The sequence below is a fragment of the Protopterus annectens genome, chromosome 5.part0 (genome assembly GCF_019279795.1).
Source record: "Protopterus annectens isolate FY-2018-M chromosome 5.part0, PAN1.0, whole genome shotgun sequence".
Lineage (NCBI taxonomy): Eukaryota > Metazoa > Chordata > Ceratodontiformes > Protopteridae > Protopterus > Protopterus annectens.
This window is the reverse complement of record NC_056735.1, coordinates 1,122,558,925-1,122,576,640: the sequence shown is the minus strand read 5'-3', so window position 1 is coordinate 1,122,576,640 and position 17,716 is coordinate 1,122,558,925. Positions and strand designations below refer to the sequence as shown.

Genomic DNA, 17,716 nt, shown 5'->3' with positions numbered 1-17,716 from the left:
ATGAGCCTGTTTTCAAAGAAATTTCCCATACGATGTGTACATTTGTAACCAGATGATAAAACTATAAAAAGTCACATAATCACGTTTCCCAGCATTACCTGCTAAATGAAAGAAATATCTGCAACCATTCCTTCAGAATCATATTCTGCCAGTTGTGGGGGGCTTCCTTGGACTGTCTGACTCATAGTATTTGTGTAGTGAGACATATAATCATTATTATTATCATCAGCTCCATCAACTTCACAGTCTCTATCCTCAACAGTAAAGTCATCCCCGTCTGCATCTGCATTCCCTTTTTTGTCTTGATCACCTCTGCTCTTAGTTTCTTGTTTTGTGAACCACTCTCTGATCTGCTCACAGTTCAGTCTGGAAATCTCAGCTAATTTTTCCAAGTCTTCTTCCCTTAATTCTTTGTGCTGTCTGTAATACTCTTCAAGAACAGTTGCTCCAGTGCTGAAAGGAACAGCTGTTTCAACTGGTCCCTTGTTTTCAGCCTCATCTAGGAGTCTATCTGAATTTTGCTTCTGGTATTGCTCAAACCATTTTAAGCTTCCATTCTTTAGAGCTAATCGATTGTCTTTGAACCAGCGCACAATTTCAGTTCGAACAAGCCCTGTCTTTTCTGCCAACTGGTCATACTCTTCTGGTGATGGCCACTGCGTCCGTATAAACATACTTTTTAGAAAATGAAGCTGCTGATCTGTTTTCTTAATTGCTATACTAGAAGAACTGGGTATACTAAAGGGCAATGGACTGGATAATGGGGAGCTAGAGATCTCTCCACCTTCAACTATGGATCCATTAGGTGTCTTTTGTTCACTGTCACTGCTGTCTACATTTGTGATATCAAAACTAGCTTGTTCTGTGTTTTCCTTTAATTGTCTCCTCTCAGCAAACCAAGAATCAATTTCTCTTCTGGTTAATTTAGCCTCTACTCTCAGTCTATCAATCTCACTTTCAGGTGGGAAAGAATTTGTAAGAAAACTGTTCTCTAGAATTTTAAGTTGTTCTGCATTTTTTCCTTTGAATTTGTGAGGTGATATGTCATAAAAGTTATGTGACTGACTGTAATTTGCACCTAATGGAGCTACAGACTCACTTGTAATATTTATAACGCCTCTCTGAGTTCTATACCTATTATCACTAAACCACTTTTTAATGTCACTCCTTGGAAGTCCAGTGACTTCTATTAACCTATAGATTTCTTCATCAGCTGGAAAATGGGATCTCATAAAACTACTCTTCAATGCTGCTATTTGTCCCTTGGTCTTTTTGCGTTCATGTAACAGGCCTGCAGCTACTGAACTGGGGACCGGGTCTTTCACAGAAACATTTAATAATTTTAGTTGCTTTGCTTCTGTTGCACTATGTGAGTTTTGCAATGGACGCTTATGAGCATGGCCAGTGCTGCTACCAACAGCAAGTGTGACAGGGGTGCAGGTCACTGATGGTCCCTTTGGTATTTGGGTTAAAACTAAGCCAGGCTGGCCAATTATCTGACATGGTACAGTTGTCTGTAGAAGAGGCTGTGAGACTGTAGTAGCTGCTGTAAATTGTGCTGGTAGGACTGTAATAGTTTGTGGTAGTTGCTGAATAGTGCCATTAAACATTTTCTTTCGTGCTTCTTCTACCTCTTCTGGTGACCAACTTATTCCATGTTTTAGACGCTGTGTTGCAAACCATATTCGGATTTGTTCCTCAGGGTGCCTGGAGGAAACTGTTAACCGAGACAGCTCTGCTTGTGTAGGATATGGAAATTTGATGAAGGAACTGATTAAAACAGCATTAGTGTCTAGTGCAGTATTATATTTTGTGGTATTCAGAGGGACTGGGACCTTTGGAACCAAATTTATATTTGGTGGAAGTTGAACTGAGGGCATTACATGAGTTGCTCCCTCCTGTAGCAATGAATCTTTAACAATTTCCCTTCCATTACCAACGGATGCAACAATGTTAGCAAGTTCTTCTATTTGCTTTTTTAAGACTGTTTTTTCTCCCTTCTGATGCAATATCTCGGTCCCAGTTTTTGCTGCTTCCATTTTCACATCAGTCACATTATTAGGCACACCTCCAGACAAAGAGGAGCTATTCTTTTCTACTGTTGCAGTATTGACAGTTCTAGCTAAAACAGCCTTATCAACTTCCTCAATGGTCTGTTCCAAAACAGTCTGATTATTGCTCTTAATTAGTTTAAGTTTTAGGTTGCATTCTCCTCTATGACATTTCGAATTGTGATCAGCTAACATATCATATTTTTTTGTTATAAAGTTACAAACAGCGCAAACATACAGTGGGTTCAGTATAACATTTGGGTGTTGGGTGTCAACATGTTCTGTAAACTCTTTTAGAGTTGCACATGTAAAAGGGCAGTATTTACATTCATAACCCCCATGGGGTTTCTGTGAATGGGGACTGTCAGACACTTTCTCTTCAAGCACTTCACAGAGATTTTTAACACCGTCTGGATTTGAAGTCCATTGTTTGCACATCAGTTGAGAACCATTTTTCATTTCTACCAGGAGTTCACCTTCATCTTGATCTTCATGTTCCCTCACGTCAGCAGCACGGACCATGCATGGAACTGTGGACTTTCTTTTACTAGCCATACTAAAGTTTTATGAAATGTATTCATATATATGACTTCCTTTTGAACCACACCTTTTCAACGAATAGAGTGAAACAGCTAGGACTCTCCCAGAAAGATGTATCCCAGCATCATCTGGTAAACTACGACATCCAAGCAAAATGCACCTGAAAAGAGAAAGACAGTCTTAAGAATAATAATTTGAAATGAATTAAAAAAGGTAGAAATATTATGACTGGCAGATAAGTACATGCATGAATGCATGACAAGATACAAATGGAGGAAACAATTATTAGTATATACTTCTGAAGTACAGCACCAGTAGAGTGAAATGCCAAATAGCTTATAGCCATTACAAATGTAACCAGTAAAATGTTAATTAAAATACTCTTTTAAATACTGCACTGATTTGTTAAGAGACAAAATCGTTGCCTGCTTCACCTATGACCCAGTATGCTTACTAGTCTAGGTGCCAGAGAAGCAGACGGGTGATGTCTGTCTACAGACCAGCTTTCTTTAACTTGTAGGATTAAAGTAGGGGTGTGAAATTTACCTTTGCAGTATCTGGTATGTTCTGGCATTGACACAAGGCTAACCCATGGGGCTTATCAGTAAAAATATCTGAAACACCTTGCACCATGATTACATACAATAGCAAAGCTAAGCATTCTTGATTACTTGCAAAGCACACAAATACACTTTGCCCGTCTGAAAGGAAGTCTTGAGTTGAAAAAACACCACTAAAAAAAGACCCAAACATGCATACGTGATGGTTGAAAAGAGCACTACATTGCAACACTCTGGCGACAATACTGAAACACCATAAAGAAAGTTTCTCCCTAAAAGATAAAAAGCCATGCACATAAGAATATGTGGGAGTAAGTTTGACAGACACTGAAAATGCAGTAGTCTGAGCATGCTTATCATGGTCAAGGACTTCATGACATGAAGTGAAAATTGACTACAGGCAGGCATCAATCCAACCTAATCTTTTTTAGTAGTTAGACATCACACGGGGTACGATGATGTAGTCTTGAGCTTTGGCCATTAGAAGATACTTCGCTACAAAACAAACTGCATTGCATAGCCTACTGTGTTCTCTTTTTTTGTTCCAGGGAAGTGGCAAACACATGAAGTGTACTAACAAATACTGTTGGTACAGGCTAAAAAACCTTTAAAATGAAAAACAATAAGTAAAAAGTACAAGAAAGGTATAAAGAACTGGTATAATTTACCTAAACTATATAATATATTGGGGAATTCTGGTAAAGTGCAATTTGAATTGTTAGGCAGTTCTGTTTTAAGATCCTGAACCTGCAGACATACTTGCCTGTATTAAAGAAGAATTAGCATAAATGACAAAGGAAAACATAACTCTGAGGGTACCTGTATGTCTTTTTCAAAGGAAAAAAATGGCAGAACAGAAGGCAAAAAAATGAAACCGCTTCCTTCTGAAGATCATGGATGAGGCTGAACTGCACACGGTTCATCACAGCTTGAGCAACCAAAGGGAATTGAATACAGTAGCTAAAGATGAGGAAACTGAAATAATGAAAATTTATGGAAAACTTGAAGATTCTGTGAAAGTCAACAATATAAGACTAGAAGAGAGAGAACATGTATTTTCAAACTGTTCAAATACTATGCATTTACTCGTGACAGAAATAGCAGACACTAAAAACAAATATGTAGAAATGGAAGCAAAACAGGAATTTTCCCTGGAAAATTTCATAGAATTAGAAGACAGATCTCATACAGACAACTTCAAGTTGGTAGACATGCCATGAAGAGATTACAGATGTATCTGTGTGGAAAATTGGACTGGCATCTCCCAAGCAGAACTGCATGGACAGGTCACACAAGATTTAACACCTAGAAACCTGCAGTCCATAACAACCAAGAAGACCAATGTGGAATAAATTTGTCTTGCCATTTAGAAGAACTAGCCCCTATCCTAACTTTTATGGAAAAACAAATTACTGAAATTGGGAGACAGACATGTTTATATAGATAATATGCTTTCCTTAGACACAAGACAGAGAAGTCAATCCATCCCTGTTGTGTGCTCATGTAAAGAGAAGGGTTTCAAATTCAGAATATGGTATCTAGCATACTTTAAAGTCTACTATCCAAATGGGCTTAAGACCTGTTTGGTAGCTGCAGATGCTGAAATTGACATCAAGCAACAGACCCTCAACAATGCTGAATCAAAAATTGAAGTTACAAGCAAAGAAAGAAATGGACCCTATAGAAAGGAAAAATCATCAGTTTCAATGACTGAAAGACTTCTTTGTAACCCTTTCCCTTACTCAAAAGTAAAACAAGAGAAGATTCCTTAGCTGCAAGGTGGGAGAAACTGTTTAGATCCTGATGCTGGAGGAAGCTTTGACTGAAGAGAACTGAATGGCAACTGACGAAGAGATCTGTTCAGTGATGGACATGGGATAAAACTTTACATTTAGACTCCATGGAAAAGCAAACATACTGTTTTTATTATAGCTAAAGTGTTTTTCTTTGCTTTTTGTTCCTAGCTGTACTTGCTGTATTTGCTACAATGGTAGCCCAAATGCTGGTGTCTTGCCAAGATGAAAAATGAAACCCAAGCCCAAGGAGAGGGGTGGAGCTCCCCTCCTATTTTCCCAGATTACACACCTGCATCTATACCTCCTACTCTCCCAAGAACAAGTTCTCAAATAAATCTCCAAAGGCCAAGAACACTACTTCTGTGGGGCAGAATAACATTTTATTTATTTTACATTTGTTAACCGGGAAGGTCCGACTGGATACATATCCATTTTCAGCAGAGGCCTGGGGAGAAAAGCTCCACAATGAAATTAATTTACACTACAAATTGTGGTTACAGAGAAGTCTATAAACATTTAACAACATCAGTGACAGGTTATAGTCAAGGTTACATGTAGTTAGAAATAATCATTTAGACAAAAGCTGTCATTGGTAGATGGATTAGGTATACCGAAATAACAATTACATGTCTGAGCAGTGTGTAACAAAGAGAATGCTTTTCAGATAGAAGGTAAGGATGATAGCTAATAGAATGGAGGTAGGTAAGAAGGAAGTAATTTAGTGTGGGCAGAAAAGTAAGTTCACTTCCTGATGGTGGGATAAAAGAGATCTAATGGTTGAAGGAATTGTGTGTTATGAGGGTGGGGAGAGAAGATATAAAAGGGTATATACCTCTGTGAGCTAAGTTTGGGTTACCTTTGTCCTGGTATTAAATAGGTTAGTCAGGGTATAGAACTGGTCATGGCTGAGTTTATTTTGCTTATTCTGATTTGTGATTGGGTTAGTCAGTGTTTAGACATGGGCAGAGACGGTCACTGTTCATGTACATTTTTAGGGATGTTTTGAATTGGGGCAAGGAGCATGTGGTGGTTAGTTCAGCTGGAAGTGAGTTCCATTTTTTTCCAGCAGAGTTGGAAAACAATGAATCTCCAGCCGAGTTGTTGGCTTTGGTAGATTGTACTAGCATTCTGCTGGATGAGCGGAGGGATGCTAGGTTGCTGTAGGGGGTAATAATATTAGTCAGAATGGGGGTACTGGTAGGTTGATTTAGGATTTTATGAATCGTTATGAGTTGGTTATAATGAATCTGATTGGGTAGTTCAAGCCAGCCTAATTTGTGAAGATTTTGACAGTGGTGGGTTCTACAGGCTGAGCCTGTGGCAAATCTAGCTATATTGTTATAACAGCTAGTGGTTTTGTTAAGGTTAGATTTGGTTAGACTTGTGAGGATGGGTGAGGCATAGAGAAGGGTTGAAAGAAGATGCGTGCAAGCTATGGTAGTTCTGGCAGATGGGGTAAAGAATTGCTTAATCCTATACATGGAGCCTATTTTTTTGTTTACTGTTTTTATGGTTTTTATCTACATGGGCATTGTACTTCAGGTTATTATCAATGATTACCCCTAGTAGTTTAGTGCAAGATTCGGGAGTGATTGTGGTGCCATTGTTGAAAGAGACTGTAATTAATGGTAATGTTAGCTTACAGGAGGGGGAGAAAAGTAGTAGTTTGGTTTTGTTTGGGTTCAGTAGGAGACGACGATTATTGAGCCAGTTTTCTACTTTGTTGAAAGTGAGTTGGGATAGGGATTGTAAATCGGTGGGACTGGAGGCAGTGCAGATGAGCGTAGAGTCATCTGCATACTGTACACAAGTTGCATCTGGGATAACTTTGGGTAGGTCATTAATGAATATGGAGATAAGGAGGGGACCCACGACAGAACCTTGGGGTACTCCAAGGGTGACAGGTAGAAGGGGGGATAAGTTGTCTTTCCATAGGACGGCTTGTTGTCTGTTGTGCAGTTAAGAGTGCAACCAGCTGAGTGCTGGGTTATCTAAAGAGATGATTTTAAAGAGTCTAGGAGTAGGTGGTGATTTACCATATCGAATGCTATTGATAAATCGAGAAAGAGGGTAGAGGAGAGCATATTCTGATTACGGTTTTGATTTATAGTATGAGAAAAGGAGAGAAGGGCAGTGGTAGTACTATGGGCTGGTCTGAAGCCATGCTGGGTTGGAGCTAGGAGAGTATTCTGAGTAAGGTGGGTTAGGAGTTGTTTCTGTATGCATTTCTCCATTACTTTGGCTAAAGGAGATAGTATGGCTATGGGTCTGTAATTGGAGAGTTCGGTGGAGTTTCCCCCTTTATGACGTGGAATAATATGAGATATTTTCCAGATGGAGGAAATGGAGGATTCGTGGATAGTGCAATTGATTAAGATGGAGATAGGGTAAGCTAGAAATTTAGCAGCCTTTTGTAGAAACTCTGCAGGAAGTTGGTCAGCTGCCAGGGTGGTAAGTTTTAGTTTTTTTAAGTAGGGATTTAATGTAGTCTGTCGGGATAGGATCAAATTTGAGTGGGGGAATATTTTCTCGAGTAGATGAGATTGTAGTCGAGGAGGTGGGAGATAGATTATTAGCAAGGGACTGAACTGTTTCTGTGAAGAAAGTGTTAAAGGTTTTAGCAACACATTTAGGAGGTAGTTGTAGGGTAGATGAGGGGGTGGGGGTAGAGGACTTACCTGGGAGGAGCAGTTTATTTAGACCTGACCAGAATTTTTGAGGCTGATTCTGGTGTTTTTGCTGTAAACTGAAATAGTAGTTTTGTTTGTCTAACAGAATAGACCTTTTTGCTTAATTTCTCATTTGTTTGAATGCAATGTGGGCTTGTGGGGATGTGGTGGCTCTCCAGGAGGTCCATGCTGAGTTTCTAACAGTAAGTTTTTGTCTAGTAGTATTGGTTAGCCATGGAGCAATTTTATTTTTGGTTCTGACTGTACGTGTGGGAGCATGCCTGTCTAAGATGGCCAGGAATCTAGTGTTGAATTTGGAGACTGCTTCAACGGGAAGTGTTTTTAGATTGGCCCATTTACATGAGCTAAGATCATCCTGGAAACTAGTTAGGTTAAAGTTCTTTGTATACCTAAGGGTTTTAAAGGTGGTTTGGTGAGACGTCATCCCTTTTCCTGATTATATAGGTTAGGAGGTGGTCGCTCATGTCTTCAGGTAGAGTGCCTGATTTGTATAACTGTGGTTTGTTATTTATTAAGATCCAGTCTAGGATGCTTTCCTTTTTGTTGGGCTTGTTGATTCTGGTGGGGGTGGTAATAGTCTGGGAGAAACCTCTGGTTAGCTTAAAACATAACTTATCAGGCCCTCTACAGAGATTATTCAATACAAACCTCCAAACAGGCTTCATGCCAGATGAATGGAGGATAGCAACAGTCATCTCCTTGCACAATAGTGGGGCATCAACAAACCCAAGTAACTACAGACCTGCAAGTCTGACCAGCCTTATCTGTAAAGCTATGAAGAGAATCATTATGGAATTAATGAAGAAATAGGTAACCTAAAATCTCTTGACCAAAGCCAGTTCAGATTCATCAAGGGCAGATCCTGCTTACATAACCTGGTTGACTTCTTTGACAAGGTAAATGAAGCAATGGATGAGGACAAATTAGTACACACTGCATACCTAGATATAGCAAAAGCATTTAATACCATACTCTGGTAACACAGATAAACTCTTACAGCTAAATTTATATCCCTATGTAACTCACTGGACAGCAAATTGTCTCACATATATAATCCAGGAAATTATTATGGGTAGCTCTACTTCTTCCGCAAAAAAGACCTATCACTAATGGTGTACACTAGGGTTCAGTCACTGGGCCACTCCTCTTCAGCATTTAGTTCTTGTTGGTCAAAACAAATGCTAAGGGTTTATGGCTGACCAAGTGTGAAGACGATAGTGAACTTGGTCCCATCAAAATCCCCAGAGGAGATCAAAATTCTCCAAAGACGGCCTTTCCCAAACCAATAACTGGTGTCAAAACCATTAAATAGAACCAAATGTCAAGAAATGTATAACAGTATCCTTTGGCAAACATGACTTCCCTTGTAACTATCACACTGACAACATACCCCTGAATGTTGATTCCTTAGTCAAGGATCAGGGAACCTATGTCAATGATAAACTGTCCTACAATCACTACGTTTCCACTACAATCACTACGTATCCACTACAGTAAGGAAGTCATTTTCATCACACACATTAGATAAGTATGGCATCGAGGTACAGGGATGTAATTATTCCAACGTACTTGGCTCTCATCAAGCTGCAACTGAATATAATGCCCCATTAGGTATGAACTTATCCAAGCATTCGTCAAAACTGCAGCGACCACAATGCTTTCTCGCCAAGAAACATCAAGGGCCTAAATCGCAAATGCAGACGGTCTTAAAGCCTTGTCTCTCTACTTGATATCATACAGGCAACTAACAGGCGATCTTGGCGTCGTGCATAGAGCCTCAACAAACCCATTACACATTAGCAGGTTCAATGGAAGAGTGAACATTAACTCAAGGAGTCTCAATCTCTTTTGCAAAATAAATAAAACATGTTAGAGGAACAGGTATGTATCACAGACAATACCTGTTCTATGGAACAAACAAACAAAAATACCAGTCGTAGTGAACGTAACCACAGGATAGTTGTCCGGTAATAAACTGCCACTACACGTTTTCTGGTTAAATGATGGTGTCACCAAGAAATAAAAGTCCAATTTGTTGAACATTTCATTTCAACAAATTGGGCTTTTATTTCTTGGTGACACCATCATTTAACCAGAAAACGTGTAGTGGCAGTTTCCTACGTATTTTCATTATTACCGGACAGCTATCCTGTGGTAACGTTCACTACGACTGGTATTTTTGTTTGTTTGTGCTTTTTACCAGGCGTACTCCATTTTTCTTGGTGTCTTCTAAGGAACAGTCTTCAACTCCACATAAAGTGAAGTATTTCTCATACTCTACTCAAAGAACCTAAGGAAAAAAAAAAAAGAAGCAATCTGACTGGTTAACTCTCAGGAAAGCCACATATGTCATCAGAATGTATTTATACTTGTTTACCAGGGTAGTGCACTGATCCCGATGGGCCATCTGGGTGAATAGGAGGATCACATAAGAAATGAACAAAATATATTTACAGATCAGCTAAAAAAACATGTAGGTCAAGAAGCAGTTTACAATATCAAAACATTCCTCAGGACTGACTAACTGAACTAATTAACCTTGTCTTGACAGTATCTAAACTGGGTAACATTTGCAGTTGGAACTCTAATGAACTCAATCTACTTAAAATAGTAATGCTGTATCAACACTGGTGTTTGTACCACTGAAGGGGAAAATTACGATTTATTTGTGTAGAAATTATACAGCCCAAAACAGATGTAATGCATATGATATGCATGCATCTTTCAAAGGCAAAAGTTGTCTTAACTGGAGCCTCAAAGTAGTAAAGCAAGAGTTGGAATGCAAGAAAAGACACAAGATACATTTCATACAAAGATCTGTAAAATGGTAGGAATGAGATGCACTTCAAGAGCTGGGGATGGAACTTCTAATTTGTTTCTGGCAGCATAAAAGTGCATTTCTTATTCATGCAACCTCAGTGCAGCAAGGAATATGGGGGAGGGGTTATGTTATTTTTCTATTGGGTACAGAAAGAAGGACGAAAAATGACGATTATGTTATTTCTTATACAATAGTTTATTTTTATTTATTTTAGTTTAGTCTACTGGGGAATGGGCACAGGCAATGATCAGAAATCATAGTTGCATGGTATAACAAAGTACAGTTGTATACATAACTTACCATGACAGTAGATGTTTGAATCTGTTGCAGTAGCCATTACATATTGGGCATTATCCTGCCAGCCTACAAAGCTTCAGACACCATCCTTACGTACCTCACTTTTGCCCTAATCACTAGCAGATATGCCACTATAAGAAGGACAAATGGACACACTAAAACTCAGAGCTTTCTTGTCATTAGAAATGGAGGCTTAAGTCTACTACCTGAGGTCTTGTCAGGAAAGAAAAGACAAAAAAAAAAAAAAGAGAGAGAAACACCCCACCATAGGTGAAGAATGGATTACTCAGGGGAATGGAAGAAGGGTAATCAGTACTACAACACTGATCCATTTGAACATCTACTGTTAAATATACAATTATACTATGTCCTTCAACAGATCACTGTTGCAGTAGCCATTACATACAGGACAGCTGCCAAAGCTTAAGAAAAAAAGGCAAGTGCAAAAGAAAAATAGACCAGAATTCTATGAAGAACAGCTCTACTGAAGCCTCTTCTGGTTCTGCAAATATCATCCAGCTTGTAATGTTTGCTGAATATGTGAAATGAAGACCAAGTAGTTAGTTGCTTACAGAATAGACAGAGTCCACACCTTTCCAGAAAGCCCTAGAAGTGGCAACTGCTCTACTAGAAGAATCCCTGGGGTCTATATTATAAGATTGACGGTTGAAAACATCGAACACCATATGGTCGATGTCTTCAAACATCAAACTTATAAAAAAAAAAAAAAAAAAAAAGAAAGAAAGAAAAAAGTACCCTAACGGGTTTAAGCAGGGGGGCAAGCCCCCCTGCACCCCCACACACCCCGCTACTTAAATATACCAACTCCAAGACCACACTATATTGCAGTAAATGGAAATCTACCCTTACAGAGATTTCCATTTACACGTTCGATGTGCGCTTTCGCTATTCTTGTGTCGACAATATCAGCTTTGATATTGTTGGCAATATAATATAGACCCGAAGCCCTGACATTCCAAGTGGGATTTTGTTATGGTTAGAATAGTGGAAATGAATGCGGTGAGAAAGCCATCTAGAAATAGTTTGCTCATATGCTAGATGTCTTTTTTTTACCATCATAAGACAAAACCTAGATTATATTTTTCTAAAATATTTAGTTTTGTTGATAATATCTCTGTTGTCTGTGTGTATGCAGGCAATGAACATTCCTTTCTGCCTTGTTTTAAGGAAAAGGATAGAATGCAGGGAGTAAGTTGGATAGTTTGATTATAAGTAAATTCAGAGACAACTTCAGGTATAAAGGAAGGACTGGTTCTGAGACTCACCTTGACCTTGTGATGAAAAATTAAAGGAAGGCTGAACAGACAAATGGCCTGTAATTCAGACACCACTCTAATGGAAATCAAAGCTATACGTAAGCCAGTCTTCCAAGTTAAAACCTTTAAAGAGCTGGTCATATCCTCAAAGGGTGGCAGAAAGAGCTTTCCCAAAACAAACTTCAAATCCCAAGAAGAAACTATCATTATTTCTTGGAGGTCAGAACCTCCTTTAAAAATTGCTTAACCTGGCACACAGGGGAAAGAGGGGATCCAGTGGCAGGTAAGCTGAAATGGCCAAAGTGTAGTTGTGTAAGTAAACTTACCATAACAGTAGATGTTCGAATGATCACTACTGTGGTAGCCTTGCCTACATGGGTTGGATCTTGCATGGGATGTAACAGCTAGCCAGCTTCCAAAACATCAGGGCACCTTCCAGGCAGCAAATCCCTCAGTCAGCTCCAGCTGAGTTGACTAAAAAGACATGTTGGACACCAAGCCATTCAGAGCTTTCATGCAAACAGAAACAGGGAAGCTGAGCTCTGAAAGGACAATGCTAGGAATAACAAAAGATAAATGTCCGCATACTACATGCCAAATAGCAAGAGGGATGAAGGGAGTGGGTGACTACTACAGCAGTGATCATTTGAACATCCACTCTTATGGTAAGTTTACTTACACAATTGTGCTATGTTCACCATACTGATCACTGCTGCAGAAGCCTTAGCTATATGGGTAGAATACCCTAGCTTACTTCATTTGGGAGGTGGTAGGGAAAGAGTCCAGGAGCCTCTGGAGAATGGTCCTAACAAAGCCTGATCTAAACCTACAGAAGGAATCAAGCTTGTAGTGCTTTGTAGAAGTTTGTACACATAACCAAGTTGCAGCTTCTAGAATACTTCTAGAATTCATCCCTTTCCAAAATGCCACAGATGAAGCCAAGGCCCTGATGGAGTGGGCATCGACCATGCCTGGAACATTTTTGTTGTGGTGAGAATAACAAAATGTAATAACCTTAGACAACCATTTGTCCCTTCTTCTTACCTCACCAAGACATGAACAATTGTTCCAAAGATCTGAAAGATTTAGTTCTATCAAGATAGTATCCAAGTTGCCTATGGACATCCAGAGTATGGAGAATCCTTCCTCCCTCATTTTTAGGTTCAGAAAGGAAAACAGGAGATGGATAGTTTGTCTTAAAGTAAACTTGTATGCAACTTTAGGCACAAAAGGACTAGTTCTCAAAGAATCCCTGTCTCTGAGGAAAATGAGATTTGAGTTGCAAGCTCTTATTGAAAATCAACCGATACCCTTCTTGCGGAGGTCACAGCAGTCAGTAAAACTGTTTCCCACGTTAAGAACCTCAACTCAGTCAGGTTAGATGGTTCAAATAGAGCACATGTTAGCTTTTCTAACACAAAATTAAGATCTCAAGAAGGGGCCGCTGTTTTTCTGGAAGGCCTCTCATGCAGAACACCTTTCAAAAAACAGCTTGACATCAGAATGCATTGAAAGAGGAACATCCATGGGCAGACATGCTGAAATGGCCAATAAATAAACCTTGAGGATAGAAACTTACACAAATATTGTAAAACAAGAGAACAACTAGCCCTGAAAGTGTGCTGGTTAAGTTGTTTACACCAACTAGAAAATCTTTTCCATTTACTAGCATATGAATTTCTAGTAGCAGGCTTTCTTGCTTCCATTAACACCTGCTACACATCCTTAGTAAGCAGTTGCCTAAAGGGAATTAAGACCCTATCCAGGCAGTCAACTGAAGCTGATTGTGGCCAGGGTATATCAGACATCCTTGACCTTGTGTGACTAGATCTAGTCTGTATGGAAGACTGTGGTAACTGCCCCTCGCAATTTCCAAAAGAATGGAGAAATACCATTATTGGGGCAAGAAGGGAGTTAACATAAATGATATTGAGGGATTCCTTCTGAATCTTTAGAAGTACCCTGGACATCAATAGAACGAGTGGGAAAGCATACAGGAACATTCCTGTGCAAGGAAAAGAAAAGGTATCTGTCTTCCAGGCCTTCTTGCATATAGTCCTGGAGCAGATTCCTGCCAGCTGATTGTTCAGAGAGGGGGCAAATAGGTCCACTTAGGAATTCCTTTGTAAATGGATCAAATCATGAAAGACCCCCTGATATAGTTTCCATTTGTGAGTGTCTGGTCTTGCCCTGCTCAGCTTGTCAGCACACAATATCCTTTTGACAGAATGTAGTACGCCTGTAGAGTGGAAATACACAGTGAAGCTATACTCCAAGCTAATGTGGCTAGTCTGCAAAGGGGGTACGACCTGGTCCTCCCTTGCTTGTTGATGCACCACATGACTGTGGTATTGTCTGTGACACCTTGACTAGGTCCAGGGGACCAAATACGATTCAGAGAGTTCAGTGCCTTGATCAGGACAAGCATCTATTTTATATTTATGTGCTTGTGTATGTCCTTGGTGTCCCACACATCTTGCACTTTTATTTCTCCTGAAGCTGCTTCCCAAGCAAAGTCTGAGGCTTCTGTGGTGACTGACTGCTTTGGGGCAGGGAGAGAGAAGAGGAGTCCCTGATTTGAGGATATTTGCTGCCTCCACCAAGTGATTTCCCTTTTGACAAACCCAAGTAATGACATCTGAAAAGACAAAGGATATTGGTGCTGGGACCAAAGAGACTTCAAATAACATTGTATACTTCTCACGTGGAGTGTTGCCAAGGGACTCATGGGAATCATAGGTGCCACAGGACCTGATCTCCTGAGGTATTCCATTGCAGCCAGTGAAGTCTGAGTGGAAAACCTTATATACAGATCTACGTATAGGTCTATTTTTTCCTGTGGAAGAAAAAGCTCTCTGACCTGATATGTCTAGCCGACACCTCAGGAAAACAATCCTAAGTGAGGGAGTCAAAAAGACTTTCACAAGTTCTCTTGGAATCCCAGCCTGTGTTAGAGACAGCTCACCCAAGTGAGAGATTCTGGATACTTTGAAAAAAAAAAACTCTGCAAAGATAAGCAAGTCATCTAAATATGGAAAGTGTGGATACCCTGTAGACTCCAGTGAGCTATAACTGGAGCCAGACACGTGAACACTTTTGGTGCAGTGGACAGTCCAAAGCGTAAAACAGAGAACTGATAATGGAATCCAGACCCACAAAACCTTAAAAATGCTTGAAGTCTACATGAAAAGGGATGTGATGACAAGCATCTTCTAACTCTGCTAAGAGGACACTTGAATGAGGAAGAAGCGGTAATGGTTGTGAAGTTACATCATTTTGAATTTGGGCAATATCATAAACAGGTTTAGGAAACAAAGATCCAGAAATGCTCTCCAGACAATTTCTTTCTTATGCACTAAAAATATCCTTGAATAAAAACCTTTCTCCATCTAGGAAAGAGGAAGGAGGAACTAGTAGCAGTTCTATCACCCTTTGGGACAGCATGTGATGAAGGACAGGTGGAAATAAAAGAGTTTAGTCTGGTAGAGGAGAGATTACCATTGGAAAGGAGGACTTTCTTCCCACTGCCATCTGCAACCTTGTTGCCAAAGACAGAAATGAAGATTCAGACTTTCTGGAAGGGAAAAGGGACTGGTCAGGGTGGCAGGGGGGCAAATGGTCCCTTAAATAGTCAGTCTGACTTGATGGACTGTCCTTGGTTTTGGTAAGTTCCATAATTCTTTTTAGAACTCCTTGCCATTTATTCTTCAACCATCTGTTTACCTGGATTTTTTTTGTTGAGACAGTTTACTTTTTTTTTGCCAAAATTAGATGAGGGGTTAGAGAATCCTTAGAAAATTTGGAAAAAGAGGGCAGAAAAATCTTAGAGACTCCTTGTATCAAGTTACCCCTTTCATCACACTTTTTGATCACCTCTGCAGCAGAGGGGGCAAAAAAATTAATCTCTATTCAAAGGAGAATTTAAAATCTCATTTTTATCACTTTCTCGGAGGTTCTGAGAATGCAACCAGGCAAACCTCCTCAAAACAGTACTAGTGGCCATAGCCCTGGAAGAAGTATCAACTGAGTCATACACACACTGTAAACAATAACTTGTACAACAGAAGTAACTAAATTATTTAAAGTAGATTTTTCTTCACAAGAAGAAAATTAATGTTATGTACTCACCGTAACTATGCATCTGTGTTGTTCATTTTCATTCTTCCTTTCTGGGCAACGGCTCTGACTCGGCCGCGTATTACAGACTTACAGATCCAACTCTTGAGCTCCTTCCACCCATAATGTCCCAGCCATTCTACAATACTGTAGATCAAGTTTGCTGCCTTACAGATCCTAAAACAAAGAAGGAAGAAGGAAATAACAATAAAGTTAGGGTTCAAACCTGGAAAAAAGGTTCCAAAATATCCATAAGATCACTCCAGAAGATGAAAGCGAAGGGGAAGGAGGGCTGGGAGTTGAGGAAGAATAAAAATGGACAACACAGATGCATAGTTATGGTGTGTACGCAACTTTAATATCTGATGTTGCCCTTTTCATGTATCGGACAGAGTCCCCAGCTACATGAATCTTGGGTGGCCTCTTCATGGAGGGATGTTCCGAAGAACTGCCGAACCAAAGGCGGCTCTGCTTCTAGAGGTCAAATGTAGTTTGTAATGAGCAATAAAGGTATGAGAATTAAACAATATAGCTGCTCAAGTGTCATCAATGGAAGTTCTAGACCAGATGGCAGAAGAAGGGACCATACATCTACTTGAATGTGCCTTGGAGAGACCCTGCTGAGTATATACAAAAGAAATGCAATCTTTAATCCATTTGGCAAGGGTAACTTTCGAAACTGGTGATCCCAGTCTGTTTGGTGATAAAGAAACAATTGGTTTGATTTCCTGAAATATTTTCTCCTGTGTAGATAAAAATATAGTTGCCTATGGACATCTAAAAGCTGTCCATGTACTCTCCCTTATTTGAAAAATTAGGGAGGAAAACAGGCAAATGAATTGCTTGATTGATATTTGAGTCAGAGGCTAGAAGGAAGGGTTGGTTCATAAGGTAACTCTGACCTTCTGAAAAACAAGGGGAGAGGATTTGGATAATAGAGCCTGGAGTTCTCCTTGCAGATCTAATTGCTAATAGAAATGCTGCCTTCCAAGACAAACATTTTAAATCACTTTTGGCTGAAGGTTCAAAAGATTGTTGAGTCAATACCTGAAGTGCAACTGTCAAATCTCAAGGAGGAGATAGATCTTTCAGTGGGAGCCTAAGTAAGAAGGTGCCTTTCAGAAAAGCCTTGCACAATCTGAAAGAAGCTGGATAGAAAGCTTTTTCTCCTGAATGAAAATATGATATGGCTGCTTATTGTACTTTGATTCTGGAGTAACTGGCACCTTCCTGAAAAATAGGCTAAGAATTCTAACACTGAAGAAACAGGAGCAGTAAAAGGGTCGAATTCCTTCTCAACAGTCCAAATTGAAAATCTTTTCCATTTACTTTGGTAGACCTTCCTGGTAAAATAAAAGTATGTGTCGAATGGGGAGGAAAGTCTGGGCTGTCTAGCTGTTAATGGAATTGGAGAAACCATACAGTTAGTTTTAGGCTTGGGATACTGGGATGTGTCATCCCCAAGGAATGTGAAAGAAGGTCTGGTCAGAGGATCCAGGAAGAATGGAGGATAATGAAGTTGAGACCAAAGGAAGGAGAACCACACTGGGCGAGGCCAGAAGTGGGCA

General features: G+C 39.7%; 1 protein-coding gene across 1 annotated transcript in view; it reads right to left on the bottom strand.

Moving 5' to 3' along the window:
- Positions 1-17,716, bottom strand: part of ZHX2 (zinc fingers and homeoboxes 2) — a 331,049-nt gene that overhangs the window by 166,409 nt on the left and 146,924 nt on the right. The window contains exon 2 of the mRNA XM_044070980.1: positions 99-2,751. Coding sequence (XP_043926915.1) covers positions 102-2,606 — 2,505 coding nt within the window. The 5' untranslated portion in view covers positions 2,607-2,751 and the 3' untranslated portion in view covers positions 99-101. The remainder of the gene's footprint in view (positions 1-98; positions 2,752-17,716) is intronic.